At 35.4% G+C, this 16,170-nt stretch overlaps 1 protein-coding gene across 2 annotated transcripts in view; it reads right to left on the bottom strand.

Annotated features, from left to right (window-relative positions):
• Positions 1-16,170, bottom strand: part of LOC149796386 (chromosome-associated kinesin KIF4A-like) — a 130,833-nt gene that overhangs the window by 20,083 nt on the left and 94,580 nt on the right. For both annotated transcript variants that reach the window (XM_089961065.1, XM_089961064.1), the window contains 4 exons: positions 12,595-12,674; positions 8,766-8,936; positions 8,316-8,399; positions 1,086-1,163 (listed from right to left, as the gene is read on the bottom strand). In XM_089961065.1, the coding sequence (XP_089817191.1) occupies positions 1,086-1,163; positions 8,316-8,399; positions 8,766-8,936; positions 12,595-12,674 (413 nt within the window). The remainder of the gene's footprint in view (positions 1-1,085; positions 1,164-8,315; positions 8,400-8,765; positions 8,937-12,594; positions 12,675-16,170) is intronic.

Raw genomic sequence — 16,170 nt, forward strand, 5'->3', positions numbered from 1 at the left:
ACTCTAACCCTAACAAGACAATATACATGCAATCCATCTCACCTGTCTTGTGTAGGATATAGCCGATGTGTTTAGTATCCAGTCAAAATTAATCAAACAGGCAAATGCAATCCTTGTCCCGGACACAAATCTGATCCTATCAGGTTGGATTTCTGCATCATATCATCATAATTGGAGATTGTGATATTATATTCAGGGGTCATCCATTTAGCATGTACTCAAAAATTCAGCCATTTGTTACCCCTCACCACCGCCATTGCATGGTGTACTTTTTTTCTACCCCACCTGTCACTATATCTCCATGGGCAAGTCTGTTTTCAAGCAAAAGATGTGACCATTCACCATCCTTGACAATCTCAATAATTCTGTAAATTCTAGCATTACATTTCTGTGAACAAATGTGTACAAAAGTTTTCCTTTTATCTTTTCAAATTTGTTTTCAGAAATATTAAAACTCAACATTGCAAATATTGGACATAGATGATAGTTTGGACTACAATGGACTGTTCTGAAACTTACCAGAAAATGACAGTGAGCAGTCTGTATGCTTGTTTACATCAAGAATTTCCATTTGCTTTGAAATGCCAATAGGTTCACAGTGTTACAGGCTCCCTGGCAACAATCAGGTTAGAAACTGATGAGTGAAAGGACTAAGTTTTATGTATATTTTTTAATATCCTCAATGCTTTTCATTTTGAAAATTGGTAGTGGGGTACAAACAAATGGGAAGGTGTGCAAATACTTAATGCTGTTTGTTGTTGGCTAAGGGACAGAGGTTGTACATGTAGAAGCAATAGCTTGTTATTATTTGTGTATGCGTGACTTGTTCTTAATAACCCTCTCAAACCCATACGCAAACTTACAAAGAAAATGCACCTTCCATGCGTACATGGAGGGGCCTAACTCCTAATGTTGACCATTTCTGCATCCTGTCAACAAATTTGGAGATTAAGGTATTCAATTTATCTCCTAATGTGAATCAAACATGAAAGGTACATCTATGTACAAAAACTATTAAAAATGATTTAGGTGGGTTGGGTTGAAATGACCTGCTTGGGGATTTAAGTAGGTGGGGGTGTACTGACCTGCTTGAGAGATTCACATTCTTCAGTCTTCTCCTGCAATTTGTCATTGATTTCATTCAGTCTCTTTAATTCTCCCTCCTATAGATAGATAAAATAAACAACTTAATAAACTAGAAATATGTGCCCCACTGCAGTGTCAGAAAAATCACTTTAATAAAGCACAGACAAAACACTGGACAAAAGAGTGAGTGATTTTGATTTTTAATGTAGCTTTAGCCATTTTTCAGTCATATCGCTACGATGTCTGCAGTGTGGCAGTTTATAGTGATGTCTAGCGCTGGGGCATCATGCCGCAGACATGTAAGACGATGTTCCACCCAGTCACATTATCCTGACACCAGGCCGACCAGCCCTAACACTAACCTCTTAATGCTGAGTGCCAAGCGAGGCAGCTGATAGTACCATTTTTATATGTCATTAGTATGATTCGGCTGGAGATCAAACCGATGACTTCCTGCTCTAACCACAATGCCACCAGAGCGGTTGGAGAAAGGAAACACTGTTATGCATATTTAATTTTCATTGTTTGCTATGTTTAATGTATTTTGTACTTGACCTTGTCCAGAGTCAAGTTCTTATACCTGATCCATAACTTTTATTTTTGTAAACAAATAATATTTTCTCTGTGAATGTGGGTTAAATATTAGGATCATTATTAAAAATATTAGGATCATTATTAATAGAAGTAAACATATTTAATAAGGCCTGGGTCTTGGTTTTTGGAATTCCCCCCATAAAAATATTCAGCCTTCCTGATGTTTATTTACCACATTCTATATTACAGTTTTAGTAACAGATTCTTCAGGAATGGAAGTTGCCATTAAGTAATAGTGATTTTAGAAAATGAAATTTATGACCTAGATCAAGTAGATGGCTTTATAAGCTTGTCTATCTAGAAATTATTCATTCATGCTTTAAGATCTTGAAGAAGAATCATTTGTTGTGTTCAGTGTTTCATTTGGGTAAAATTATTGATTAAAACTTTTATTCTCTGGAAATAGTCTTCTTTAATAATATTCTTGGATAGAGACTTTAACTACAACTTATAGTGAATTCATACAAGAACATTTTGGATTATATTCTTGTGATTCATCAAAAGACTGTTAGCATATGCACATCAACACCTTCAGCATTTGATCTTATTTGGATTTTAATTAGAACTTTATTCTTTAGGACTGGTGATAACATGTTTTGGACTATTTCGAATTTAATTTGCATTCTGGAAAGTTCTTTTTAAATTCTCACTTTACATTCTAAGGAAATAAATTAGCTGAATTTTACAAAACTTTTTGGTTTTCACTCTTTTCTATTACTTAGTTTAAGACCACTGAGTCGTAATACACTATATACCACTACCAATGAAATCTGATCTTAACAAATGGCAGAAGGGCAAGAGAAATATTATATACCAATATCACAGAAAACTTATTTCAAGGCTTGGCACTGACTAAACAGTGGACACAAGAGACAGATGGACATGGGAAATACTATAGGCCATTATCACAGAAACTGACCTAAAGACTGGGACACACAAACAGACAATGGAAACATGATATACCACTATATAAGTGTCTCTTTCAAGTCAGTCTTTTAATCTAATCAGGGTAAATATCTTGTCAATTTTAAAACAGTGAATGTTCATAAAAACTCAAAGTTCATGCAGTACTGATATTTGCCAACAATGGAGACCAGTAATTTTCGTTATCCCTTAAGTAATCTTTATGTGTACTAATAAAGCAGTAGTTAATACAGTGGAACCCAGCTATAACGCAATAATTGGGGTTTAAAAAATTGGATAGTGTTAATATCGGGGTCGCGTTAATGCACGGTTTAATAGTATTTTACTTTTTTCAGAGAACAACTCATTGGCACATATATGCGTATTCATGTCTGATGTGTATGATGAATAGGGTGTCAACACCATTTACTATCGTGCAGTCATGGCATGCAGTTCATCTATAATGCATGTAATTCCATTGAAAAATTTCACACAGACTTACAATATTCAAATAAAAAAATCCCAGATCATTGTGTATGAATTTAACGTCTAATATACAGCATGATCAGAGTATCAACACCGTTTACTTGCTTTCTGATATCGTACCATCGGGGCTTGCAATTAATCCATAATATATGCAATTCCATTGTCAAAACTGCATACATATTTAAACTATTCAATACTTTTGTCACACATCATTATGTGTCTGAATTCAATGGTTAAAATTAGCATTAAAATAAAGTTAAGAAAGATGAAGCACGTGTACGGTTCATTACTTTCCTGGGTCTATGAACGGTGTCTGTACAAATTTCATACTGCTAAAATTTTCTCATATGCATTTGCATGTATATTTATCCATTGCAAATTTCCAAAAATTAATGCTTGTATGCCTATTTGTTTGAATGACTACAGCAAGAATAACACTGGTCAACAGTGAAATCATTACTGACTTGAAAAGGCCCTAATCTGTAGTATTTTGGTGTGCCGAACACGAATATAACCGTGAAAAATTTGTATTGGCTCTCGTTTTGAAGATATTCATATACCTCATTTTCTATGTTTCACTGTGTAAATTTCTCCAGTAGGACTGCAGCAACATCCGGAATAATGATGTAACATTGCATAATACCATCATGCTCACATCATCCACAGTTGATTGCATCATTTTCTGATGCAGTGCAATACTAATGCCATGCGGCTGCTGAAGTAAGTTGACGTCAGCAGTGTACTATACATGTGTAGGCCTATTATACTAATGCCAGGCGGCTGCTGAAGCTGACGTAAGCAGTGTACTATATAAAGCCCAATCAGATAGGTTCAGCATTTAAAATATTTTAGACGTTGTGCGAGACAGTTCAAGCTACTGTTACATAAAACTTATTATTTTATCCATTTACGTACAATAAAGAACAGTAATGCCTCGAAAGTGTGTTAATACCGCGGACAATTTTTGCTATATTTGTGGGGAAGTGACATTTGCCAACCAGAAGAAAAGTATCAATTCTCAAGTGAAGAAGGCATATCATCTTTACTTCGGATGCAAGGTTGGTGACCAAGACAAGCCTTGGGCTCCGCATATATGCTGTGCTACATGTACAACACTGCTTTCACAGTGGTTGAATTGCAAAAGGTCATCAATGCCGTTTGCAGTCCCAATGGTGTGGAGAGAGCCAAGCAACCACCTAAATGACTGTTACTTCTGCTTGGTTCCTCCTCTTTCCGGCGGAATAACGAAGCGAAAGAAGTCGAGAATAGTCTACCCAAACATTCCGTCTGCATTGAGACCAGTTCCACATGGTGAGGGACTTCCTATTCCAGAACCTCCAGCAGAATATTCTCTTGATTCATCTGACGAAGACAAAGGTGAGTCGACCTGTTCTTCTCCTGGTCCATCAGCATGCAGTGATCCAGATTTTCACTGTGGTGCATCATCAACCCCACACAGAATAACACAGGAAGAACTAAATGACCTGATTCGTGATTTGGACTTATCAAAGAACAAGGCAGAATTGCTAGGATCAAGACTCCAACAATGGAATCTTCTAGAAGAAGATGTCACAATTACTGCATATCGAAAGCGCCACCAGCAATTGGAGCCTTTCTTCAGAAAGGAAAGTAATCTGATATTCTGTTCCGATATTGAGGGCCTCATGAATGCTTTAAAAATCACTCATGACCCACAAGAATGGAGACTATTTGTGGACTCTTCGAAACTGAGTCTCAAGGCTGTGCTTTTGCACAATGGAAACATTCTTCCATCTATTCCAGTAGTGTATGCTGTCCACATGAAAGAGACATACGATAACTTAAGGCAGCTACTGAATTCCATTGAGTATAACAAGTACAGCTGGCACCTCTGTGGTGATTTGAAGGTAGTTGCCCTTTTAATGGGACTGCAGCAAGGATATACAAAATACATGTGTTTCTTATGCGAGTGGGATAGCCGAGCAAGGGAAATGCACTACATGAAGAAGGAATGGACTCACAGGCAGAATGTAGCCATTGGAGAGAAGAATATCCAACACCCAGCTCTGGTTGAGGCTCAGAAAATCTTGCTACCACCCCTTCACATCAAACTAGGTTTGATGAAGAACTTCGTGAAAGCCATTGACCAGACTTTGCCAGCATTCCGATACCTGCATGAAAAATTCCCTCGACTCAGCGAAGCAAAGATTAAAGAGGGAGTTTTTGTGGGTCCTCAGATTCGAGAGCTTTTCAAAGATGACCGGTTCAACAACTTGCTGGAAGGTGACGCGAAACAAGCATGGAATGCTTTTCGCCTAGTTTCTACAAACTTCCTCGGAAATGTTAGGGCAGAAAACTATAAGGAACTAGTAGAAGACATGTTGATGAAGTATAAGAAACTTGGCTGCAATATGTCTCTAAAGATTCACTTCCTTCATTCCCATTTGGATTTCTTTCCTAGCAACTGTGGTATTGTTAGTGATGAACACGGCGAACGTTTTCATCAAGATATCGCAACAATGGAACAAAGATACCAGGGAAAATGGTCCACTACAATGCTGGCTGACTACTGCTGGACACTCCTCAGAGATGCTCCCGAACAGCTGTACAAGAGACAGGCGAAGAAATCTAAGATGTAGTCAATGACTTGATTTTTTATAGGTAGGCTATTACAGTTGACCTTTTACTATTGGAATGCATTTCGTTATGTAAACATTAATTTCTTGCAGATTACAAAAAAACTAGAGCCAATTTTGCAATTTGACTGTCATATTCGTGTTCAGCACATAAAAATTGATAAGAATTGACTAATTTTATTTCAGTAACATGACTTTTGTAAAAATTTGTTGTTAATTATAATTAACAATCAACACATGCTTTCAGCGTGCATATAACTTTTACTTCTGATTTAATGAATATCGAATGAAACGTGTGAAAACTACGCTACTAATCATTGCGTAAAATACAGAGAACGACTTCTGTTTATGAACTTGCTTTTCCATAACGGTAAAAAAAATAATAAAAAATAGGAAATTAACGACAAGTTCATAAACAAACACCATACCCATGTAAAACCCAAGTACTAAGTGCAGTAAGCCTGCAATGGTCACGCGTCACGTTTATAAAAAAATTTAAGCTGAACAAATGTACAATTTGATACCCTTTCAATTTCCAGCTAATAAAGCGGACATTATTTACTGGCCAACTGATTGTGTCTAATAACACCACCAAGCTCAGCAAAGATGTTGGCAGCTTTCGTTTTTTTGACATTTATTAAATTGTGAACCTTTTATCAACCACCACATTGTCTGCTGCTTGGTTGTGTATGCAGCTAAAGAAGAAACACACGTGGGCTATTGTTTGAGCAACGATTGTATACAGGATCATTTGAACACAGTCACAAAGACGACTTACTGGCTTTACTCATGGATCAGTAATAAGTAACATTTCCAATAATGTTTATTTTAGCATAACACTTCAAGAACCTCGTGATATTGTTAAATTTCAGAAGCTATGCCACAATCACATTATATTAAAATTCATACGTGAACTCTTACCCAAAATGATAAATGTTTTACACACTATTTCTCATACTTAAAAAAAAATGTTCTTTCCCCATTCCAGAAAAATACACGTACATGTATTTAAAATTTCAGGAAACACGCCACAATCATATTAAATTGGATTTCATATGCGATCTCCTCCCCATAATTATAATACATTTGTTATACACTATTTCATGTACTTTGAAGAATTTTTTTTTCTTCATGTGCGAATGAATATACGAAATTTCAGTAGCCACACCATGACCGTGTTATATCCGAATTCGCGTTATAGCAGGGTTGCACTGTATCACAGTTTGAAAGAAGTACTGCAAACAGACTGTTCCCATATTATACAACCAAGGCCAGTCAAAAGATACTCATTTGTAATTGTATATATGGATCTAATCTATTATGTTTATCTAAAAATTGAATCACAAGGGGATCCAAACTGATAGAGAATATTTGTGTGGTATTCACTATGCTAGAAGCAGAACTGGAGAGAGTGGAAGTAAAGTTCCACATCTGAATTCTGAGCCCTATATTAGTATTAGGAATGGCAAGATAATAAGGTCTTTGCCAGAAGAACCGTTAGGAACAAGATTTTGTCCATCCTGTCCAAAAGAAAATGCATTCTAAAGTGGCTAATGGGGAATTTTATCCCCCCACCATAAATTAAGTAACAAGAAGGGATAATACCTTACATAACGGATAAAACAGACTGATCAATGGACCAACAAAAGGATATGTCCTTCAACCAGTCAAGGCAATAATGGAGGATTGAGATCCCTAAAGTATGCTGCAATTACTCCCATCACCCTCATAAAGCTCTGAGGGATTGAAACATACCCAAATGGAGAAGCTAAAAATTTAAATGCCTCCTGGTATAGACAACCCAAAGGTATTTTCTGTGTGAAGAAACACATCCTGAAGATCGACGGAAATTGCCCAGTTGAAGGGTATTATGATGCTGCTGACTGAGACAGCAATCTCCATCTTGAAGCATTCTTCCCAAACAAATCTGCTTATGGAATAAAGGTTGATGAGCTAAAACATTCATCCTTCTTTTCATTCTAAAGAAATCTGTTAATAGAGGGCCTTTGTCTGGTTGTTTCCCACTTTGTCAAATGGCAAACTTCTGCTGAAAAGCATTTAACTCTGGGAAAGGTGGGGAGCAACTTATGGGGCAAAACCAGCTATAAATGCAGAAACCAGCGGTCAAAGTGTGGGAGGAACAATGAAAAATTTGTTCTAATGAATGGATAAACACTGGACAAAAAAGAATGCACCATTTCATTAGCTCTACTAATCAATGACTAGAAGACCTTAAAAAAGATTATTTTAACAAATCTGTGTATGAAAACAAATACACCTATAAAATTAACCTGTCTACCTCAAGTGATTTTTGCTTATCATGCAAAGAAGGTTCTTGCAAAAAAGACCAAAGTACCAAAAAGTAAATAAATATTTTTACAAGATGTGATGGCCTGAAAACATAATCAAATCATCTATATATGCATATAAAATAAGGTACCTAAATGTTGATAACATTTGAGTGGGTGTTTGTTTGTTTACAGTCTTACTAAGTACATTTCTTAGGGTGGAAGGACATATAGTCAAACCAAGTTCCCCCCTCTGCATGCAGTGTGGGAATAACTCTGAACACAATCATACGCTGACAGACACATGTTAAGTCATACATATGTCTCATCAAGACAAACTTACTTGGATTTGCAGTCTTTTCTTTGTGTCTTGGTCCATAGAGTCATTGCTTGTACCAGATTTCATCTGACTCAGCAAGAACAATACCTGATAGAATAAATCATTTTTTAAAAATAATGTAAAAGACAAAATAAATAATTAACTGTTACAAACTTAAGGAACTTTGTTGTAGCTATACAATTTATCTACATGGAAAAAAAAAATGAAAATAAAATATTAGTCAAAATAATATTCTGTAACTTGGCAGAAAATAAATGTCCTGGTAAACTGTTTGATCCAAATGTTTTACTCACCAAAATAAATTAAAAACTATCCCAAAGTGATTATAACTGATAGTTGATTGCGTCACATGAACCAATCATTGATCTCTGAATTTCCGGTGATTACTAATACTACTGATAAACAGTATTTTGGTGACAGTTGTCGATAGGATAGGATATGAGAACTACTCACTTTGTTTTCATGTTCCTTCTGAATCCTTGTCATCTCAGACTCTTGCTTCTTCTTGAGTGTTACAATCATCTGCTCAAGTTTGGCTACATGGTGGTTGTTGTCCTGGTCATCCTTTTTTAGCGTCTTCATCTCACTCACTGCACTGGAGTGATCCGTCTTGGCTGATACTGCCTGTAATTATCACATGCTTTGAACTTGATTTTTTGTTACTTTTATGAAGTGACTAATGTAACATTTTATGGATCTTGAGGCATACAATTTGTATAACCTATCAACATGCAGAAACCCTATCAACATGCAGAAAACCATTCAACAAGGGAGGAGGATTGAAAGCATTTCACTAAATTGAAAATGGAACCCAGGGTACAGAGAAGAAAGATGAGCTTTCCAAAATCAAATCTACATTTTTAAACATGGGAATAATATACACCGAGTAGAAGTAACTTTAAAATACTTGAAAACTGGTATACTGAACATCTGAACTGTAAACTTTTATGATAAAACCTGTAGCCTTCACAATGTGCTCAACTTGTCAGAGATTTTTTTTCTGGTATCTTTTTTCATGAGTTCCACATTTTAATTCCATCTTATGTGCAATGATATCAATGAGAAAATTGCCATCTTCAAATGGTAACTTACATTTATCTTCAAATATAATTTTTTTAAATAAAGAAGCATAAGAAAATCTGTAATATATTTTACTAGGTAAAACAAATATTTTCTCTACCTTTACAAGGTGAGAGCCTCCTGGCTTAAATATTTGGGGCCCTTCTTACTTTCAGCACACCTGCCATGTGTTTCCTCATTTACAACGACTGTATTACTTACTACTTCAGCACAAATGTGAATGCAATGTCTCAGCCAGTTTGACAAAAAGTAGGCCATTTGACAAAAAGTGGGTCATTTGGTATCCTTAGTTCTATGTATTCATTGTAGGCCAACCTAATAAAACAAGATGTAATTTACACAGTCTACTTCACATGCAACTAGAATGAAAAATTAAAAAAGAATCTTGATTTTAGGATTCTCCTCCTTCATGCCTTGGACCATACTCTAACAGTACAGCAGAAGAAAATGTCTACAATTTGATGCACGTCCAACATTACAGTCATCAGTCTTTAAAGCGTTTCATCTTTTTAGCCATTTCTTGAAGGTGTGATCATATTTTTCTCCATTTATCCAATTTTTCATCAGAAGTTTCACTTTGTGTTTGAATTATATCAGTTTTTGTGGATTTTACCAGCTTTTTCACTTAAACTCATCATGTGTGGTCATGTTTATCTCAATTGTTGTGGGTTTTACCAGACTGTTCACTCAAGTCATCATGTGTGGTCATGTTTATCTCAATTGTTGTGGGTTTTACCAGCTTTTTCACTTAAACTCATCATGTGTGGTCATGTTTATCTCAATTGTTGTGGGTTTTACCAGACTGTTCACTCAAGTCATCATGTGTGGTCATGTTTATCTCAATTGTTGTGGGTTTTACCAGACTGTTCACTCAAGTCATCATGTGTGGTCATGTTTATCTCAATTGTTGTGGGTTTTACCAGACTGTTCACTCAACTCATCATGTGTGGTCATGTTTATCTCAATTGTTGTGGGTTTTACCAGACTGTTCACTCAAGTCATCATGTCCTTTTGTGGATTTTGTCAGCGTGTTCACTCAAGTCATCATGAGTGTGGCAAATTTTGTCGGTTTACCAGCTTGTTCACTCGGGTCATGATGTGTGAAAAATGTTGTGGGTTTGGTATGCTTGTTCAGTTGTCATCATGTGTGGTCAAATTTTACCTCCGTTTCTGTGGGTTTTACCAGCTTCTTCACTCAAGTCATCATATGTGTGGTCATTATATCAGTTTTTGTGGATTTTACCAGCTTGTCCACTTATGTCATCATGTGGTCATTTCTATCAGCTTTTTGTGGGTTACCAGCTTGTTCACTCAAGTTATCATGTGTTGTAATGGCTTTGTTTACCAGCTTGTTCATTCAAGTTATCATTTGTTGTCATTTTTATCACTTTCTGAATTTGAGCATGATATTGGGGTAAATAAATCAGTTATCCCTTGTTGCATGCCTACCTCTTTGTGAAACTCTGATGTCTTTGCAGATGAAAAATGATGCTACATCAAGGTCATATGTGACTGGAAGAACATTCTTACTAGAACTGCTGAGACTGCTATATTTTCTTCAAGTGAAAATTAAAACAGGACTGGAAGTTACCTTCGTATGTTATATGAATCTGTTTCAGATTTTTCACCAAGACTATTGTAAGTTTTCATACTTATTCATAATCCCTCAAAAAAATAATATTAAAGGGTATTTAATTTAATTTATTAACTTTTTTGTGTGTCAGTTAAGGCACATTAAATTTTTTGTTGTTGTTGCAAGACTTGGATGTCTATTATACACAAATTCCACAAGGGCACATCTTGGATGGAAACATGTTTACAATAATTCTGTTTGATATTCGCCTTGGTTTTGTGGATCTTACCAGATATTTCACTAGTCATCATATCTAATTTCTTTTAATGCTTGTATGATATGGGCATGATACTGGGGTAATGAATCTAATTACCCAATGTTCTAAATCTGCCTTTATAAATGATAAATGGCACTACATCAAGGTCATATCATGTGAAAGGAGGCACATACTTATGTGAATCTGAAAGACTATAATTTTTTTCTTTAAGTTAAAAAATGTTCATAAAACAGGAGTGGAAGTTAACCTCAATATACTACCTAAATTTATTTCACAATTTTCTTTAAGAATATTACAATTCTGTCACATGCTGAGCTTTTTCTTAACCTCTCAAACAAGATATACTATGGGATATATAAGTACGTGAGCTTATTCTTAGCCTCTCAATCAAGACATATTATGGGATATATAAGTACGTGAGCTTTTTCTTAGCCTCTCAAACAAGACATATTATGGGATATATAAGTACGTGAGCTTATTCTTAGCCTCTCAATCAAGACATATTATGGGATATATAAGTACGTGAGCTTTTTCTTAGCCTCTCAAACAAGACATATTATGGGATATATAAGTACGTGAGCTTATTCTTAGCCTCTCAAACAAGACATATTATGGGATAGATAAATACGTGAGCTTATTCTTAGCCTCTCAATCAAGACATATTATGGGATATATAAGCACGTGAGCTTATTCTTAGCCTCTCAAACAAGACATACTATGGGATATATAAGTACGTGAGCTTATTCTTAGCCTCTCAATCAAGACATACTATGGGATATATAAGTACGTGAGCTTATTCTTAGCCTCTCAATCAAGACATATTATGGGATATATAAGTACGTGAGCTTATTTTTTTAATTTTGGTGGGTTGATTAGGTTGAATTATGGCGGTTAATTTGGTTGAATTGGGGGGGGGGGCGATTTGGGTTAGAAGTGCACAGCTAGACCTTACTTCTGATTTCCATCTCATAGAAGATTGCTAGCTAGGCATAACTACTTTCAATTCCTGAACATCTAAGGTACCTAAAAAATATGCAGGCCAACAAATTTTTAATTTTACGCTATTACAAAATTACAAATGTACGTTACATAAAACAGCAATGCATTAAATGTAAACATTCATTTTTGTCTTTATATACATGACATGGTTTCTGATAACACATGGGTTTTCTAGAAGTGATCAAAATTAAATATCAGCCCCAGTAGATCAAAGGCATGTACATTAACTTTCTCCACAGAGTTAAGAGTTGTAGGTAACTTTAATCTGTGCATTCCCCCTTTGGTGCTACAAAGCTCTAGAGAAAAACTTTCAAAGATTCAAAGGGAGATAACTATAGTCTACAGATACTAACCTGTTCCATCAGCCATTTGCATGCACATTTGGCTTCTGTCATTGTATGCAGAGCTTCCCAGCAATTCTTGCCACGCCGGTCTAGCAAACGGAAACAACAAGATATAGTGGTCAGCGATCTAAAACCAACTGCCATGCATATAATGTAAATCAATATTGGAAATCAAACTGCTTTAGCTATTCTATCATGTTCCATACAAATTTACTTACAGTACACACCCCTACACTCACCCACATTTACACATACATTACATTCCCTAGAAACCTCATGATTGTCAGATTTACACATACATTGCATTCCTTAGAACCCTTATGAATGTCAGATTTACAAATACATTGCATTCCCTAGAAACCTCATGAATGTCAGATTTACAAATACATTGCACTCCCTAGAAACCTCATGAATGTCTGATTTACAAATAAACTGCATTCCCTAGAAACCTCATGAATGTCAGACTCACAAATATACTGCATTCCCTAGAAACCTCATGAATGTCAGATTTACAAATACATTGCATTCCCTAGAAACCTCATGAATGTCTGATTTACAAATACACTGCATTCCCTAGAAACCTCATGAATGTCAGATTCACAAATATACTGCATTCTCTAGAAACCTCATGAATGTCAGATTCATATGACTATTCCATCCATCAATGGCCAGCTAAATCTTTATTCTGGTCGAACACAAAAACCAAAAAACAGGTGGTTTCTGCCTGGGAACCGACTGTTAATGCTTGTAAATGCAGCTGAAACATGCCTTGGTGCATATTTTTCTGCAATCGTATTAATATTAATCATGTAAATGCGAGATGTGGGTAACTTAAATATGCAACAATCAGACATTTACTTATTTAAATTACAATGTTTGGGAAAGAAAGAACTGGCACTTCTCTTTGCTCTTAATAAAAAAATATTCTTCAAGCGTGTATGTCACACCAGTGATTACAAAGTGACCTAATGCAAATTCTAACAAAGGTGTGATGGATGCATGTGGATGGAAAATGTATGTATGTAAGAGTTTAATGGCATGGCAGTATTATAATGGCTATACTGAGGCAATGTGAAGTTAACATCTACAAATTGTTGTTGTTGTTATAGGGTTTAACGCCATTTTTCAGCACAAGATAGGCTATACATGGCAACCAGTATTAATGGTGGAGGAAGAACCTGGGAAAACTAAGATGACAATGACCATCTATATCTAAACAATGCATCTGACAATGAAAACATTTAAGGTCTGTGGTAGCTGGCAAAGTTGTAAATGTGAAGTGTTTGATGGCCGTTAGTGTAACCTATTTTTGACACATCAAGGAAGATTTAGCTTGTTTTGTGATTGATATATCAAAAAAAAGAACTAAATATATGTAAATGAACAATTTGTTAATTAATTAATGGTTTGTTAACGTGTGAAAAGTAATTCAGAAAAAATCATCTTTAGTCCATTTCAAACTGAAAAAGTTGTAAAAGTTATTTTCCAAAATTCATATTCTCATTATTACTTCTGAAGGGTAAAACAATTCTAGATCAAAGCTGAATCAAGGACTGTTTCAAGCTAATTGCAGGACACAATTTAAACAATGTGCATTACCATTACCAAAAACAACCACTCTTCTTTTAAAGCTAAAATGTGTTTAAAGAAATTTTAAAGTTTACACAGAATTTTTCAGGGTAAACCTAACTCATTTTTCATTCAAAAAATTTAGAAAAAGAATCCATCATTATGCTTTGGTGTAGGAAAGGAAACTTCCACCCTCTGGATCAAAATTTTGCATCAGACACTTAACACAGTCTATATATGTTTGTGTGAATGTATTAATTAGCAGTAAGGCTAATAGCTGTCCTCAAAGCCTGACATACTTACTTAAGCAAACAAAAACTGAAGAAATAGAAAGACAAAAAAAGGACCAGGCCTCATTTTCACCAATATAAGTGTTAAAGCAAATTTTCTGAATGTAATGAAAACATAATGCAAACCGAATGAACACAAACAAAATTAAACATTTTGAAGAAAACAAACACAAATACAAAACACAGTGATGGATAAATGAAGCTGTGATACAAATGTATCTTGTGATTGCATTTAAAAATCAATTATTTTTCAAGATAATGCTAAATCTCCAAGGTCAAAACCCCTTGCAAATAATAGTACACAATAAATCTGATTCTTCACAATGACAGAGAAATTTTCACCCCTTACAAGCATATTAGTTTTATGTCTGCCTTGAGAAAAAACAATGACCATATTAGACTTCAGACTGGCACCACTGCATTTAGAACCAACTAGACATATATGAAGTCTATTAGTGGAAACCTCATATTGATATGAACAAAAACTCAGAAGGAGTAGTGATAACAAGAGTTTAAAGATGTCCACTATATAGTGGCCATATTGGATGTCAGATCAGCACCAGTTTCATTTAAGACCAACTGGACATCATAAATAGTGAAAATGCCATGTCAATATGACCTTCTCTTTAGGTAGAGTTGTAATAAAAGGATTATTTAGACTGCCATTTTGGACATCAGTCTGGAAACCATTTCATTTTGGACCAACTAGACATCGTAAGAAGTTTTTCCGTGAAAACCAAATGTTTAGAAGCCCATTCAAGCAGGAGTCACAATAACCAGATTTTCATGCTGATATGACCATCCATATAGTAGTATAACATTATTTTCAAGATAACTGCTGTGGTGGCCATATTATGTCAGATTACGCCACCCAGACATCACAAGTCTAGTGATACCAAGATTTTAAAGCTTGCTGCTGTGACAGCCATAATGGATGTCAGATTGCACCAATTTCATGTAGTACCAACCAGACATCACAAGTCTAGTGATACCAAGATTTTAAAGCTTGCTGCTGCTGCAGCCATAATGGATGTCCAAGAAGTAACATTTTCATTTGGGTCAGACTAGACCATGAAATGAATGTGTTTGAGTGTAAAGTTCATGGGAATAGCAGTCATGGGAGAAACAATGATAACAAACTTGTGCTAATAGATGGACAGATGACAAATAATGGACAGACAACAGATTATCCTATAAGCTCGTCTGGTCTACGACCAGCTGAACTAAAAAATGATGACATCATAGATGCAATGTGAACATTAATGGAAATCATCTGGGCTGTCAACAATAAGAAAAATGAGGTAAAAAGCTGATAGTAATAATCATATAAATATAATAGTTTTCTTTCTCCGTCAAAGTACATGTTTGTTAGCTATGACATTATTTACAAAAGTATAAAGTTAGTTTCATTATGTTTAAGTTGTGTCAGTTTTAGAAGTGCTGGTACTGATTTGCCAAACTGCATCAGGTTCATCTCTCACGTAATTCAACTTTCGCTTGTCAATGCTGTAGTCTGAGAATTTCTGCTTTAAAATTGTCACATGTTCAGTTGATCAGACATGATCTTCAACCACAGATGCCATAATTAGTTTGCTTTTCAAACAGATCATACATTGGCTGTCCTGATAAATCACATTTCACAAAAGTGTCACCAAGTCTAAATGTCATGGATTCATTTTCACCAGTGCTCAACCCAACACAATGCTCTGACCATTTAAATAAGGAT

The sequence above is a fragment of the Sinohyriopsis cumingii genome, chromosome 6 (assembly GCF_028554795.1).
Source record: "Sinohyriopsis cumingii isolate HCF-2022 chromosome 6, ASM2855479v2, whole genome shotgun sequence".
Taxonomy (NCBI): domain Eukaryota; kingdom Metazoa; phylum Mollusca; class Bivalvia; order Unionida; family Unionidae; genus Sinohyriopsis; species Sinohyriopsis cumingii.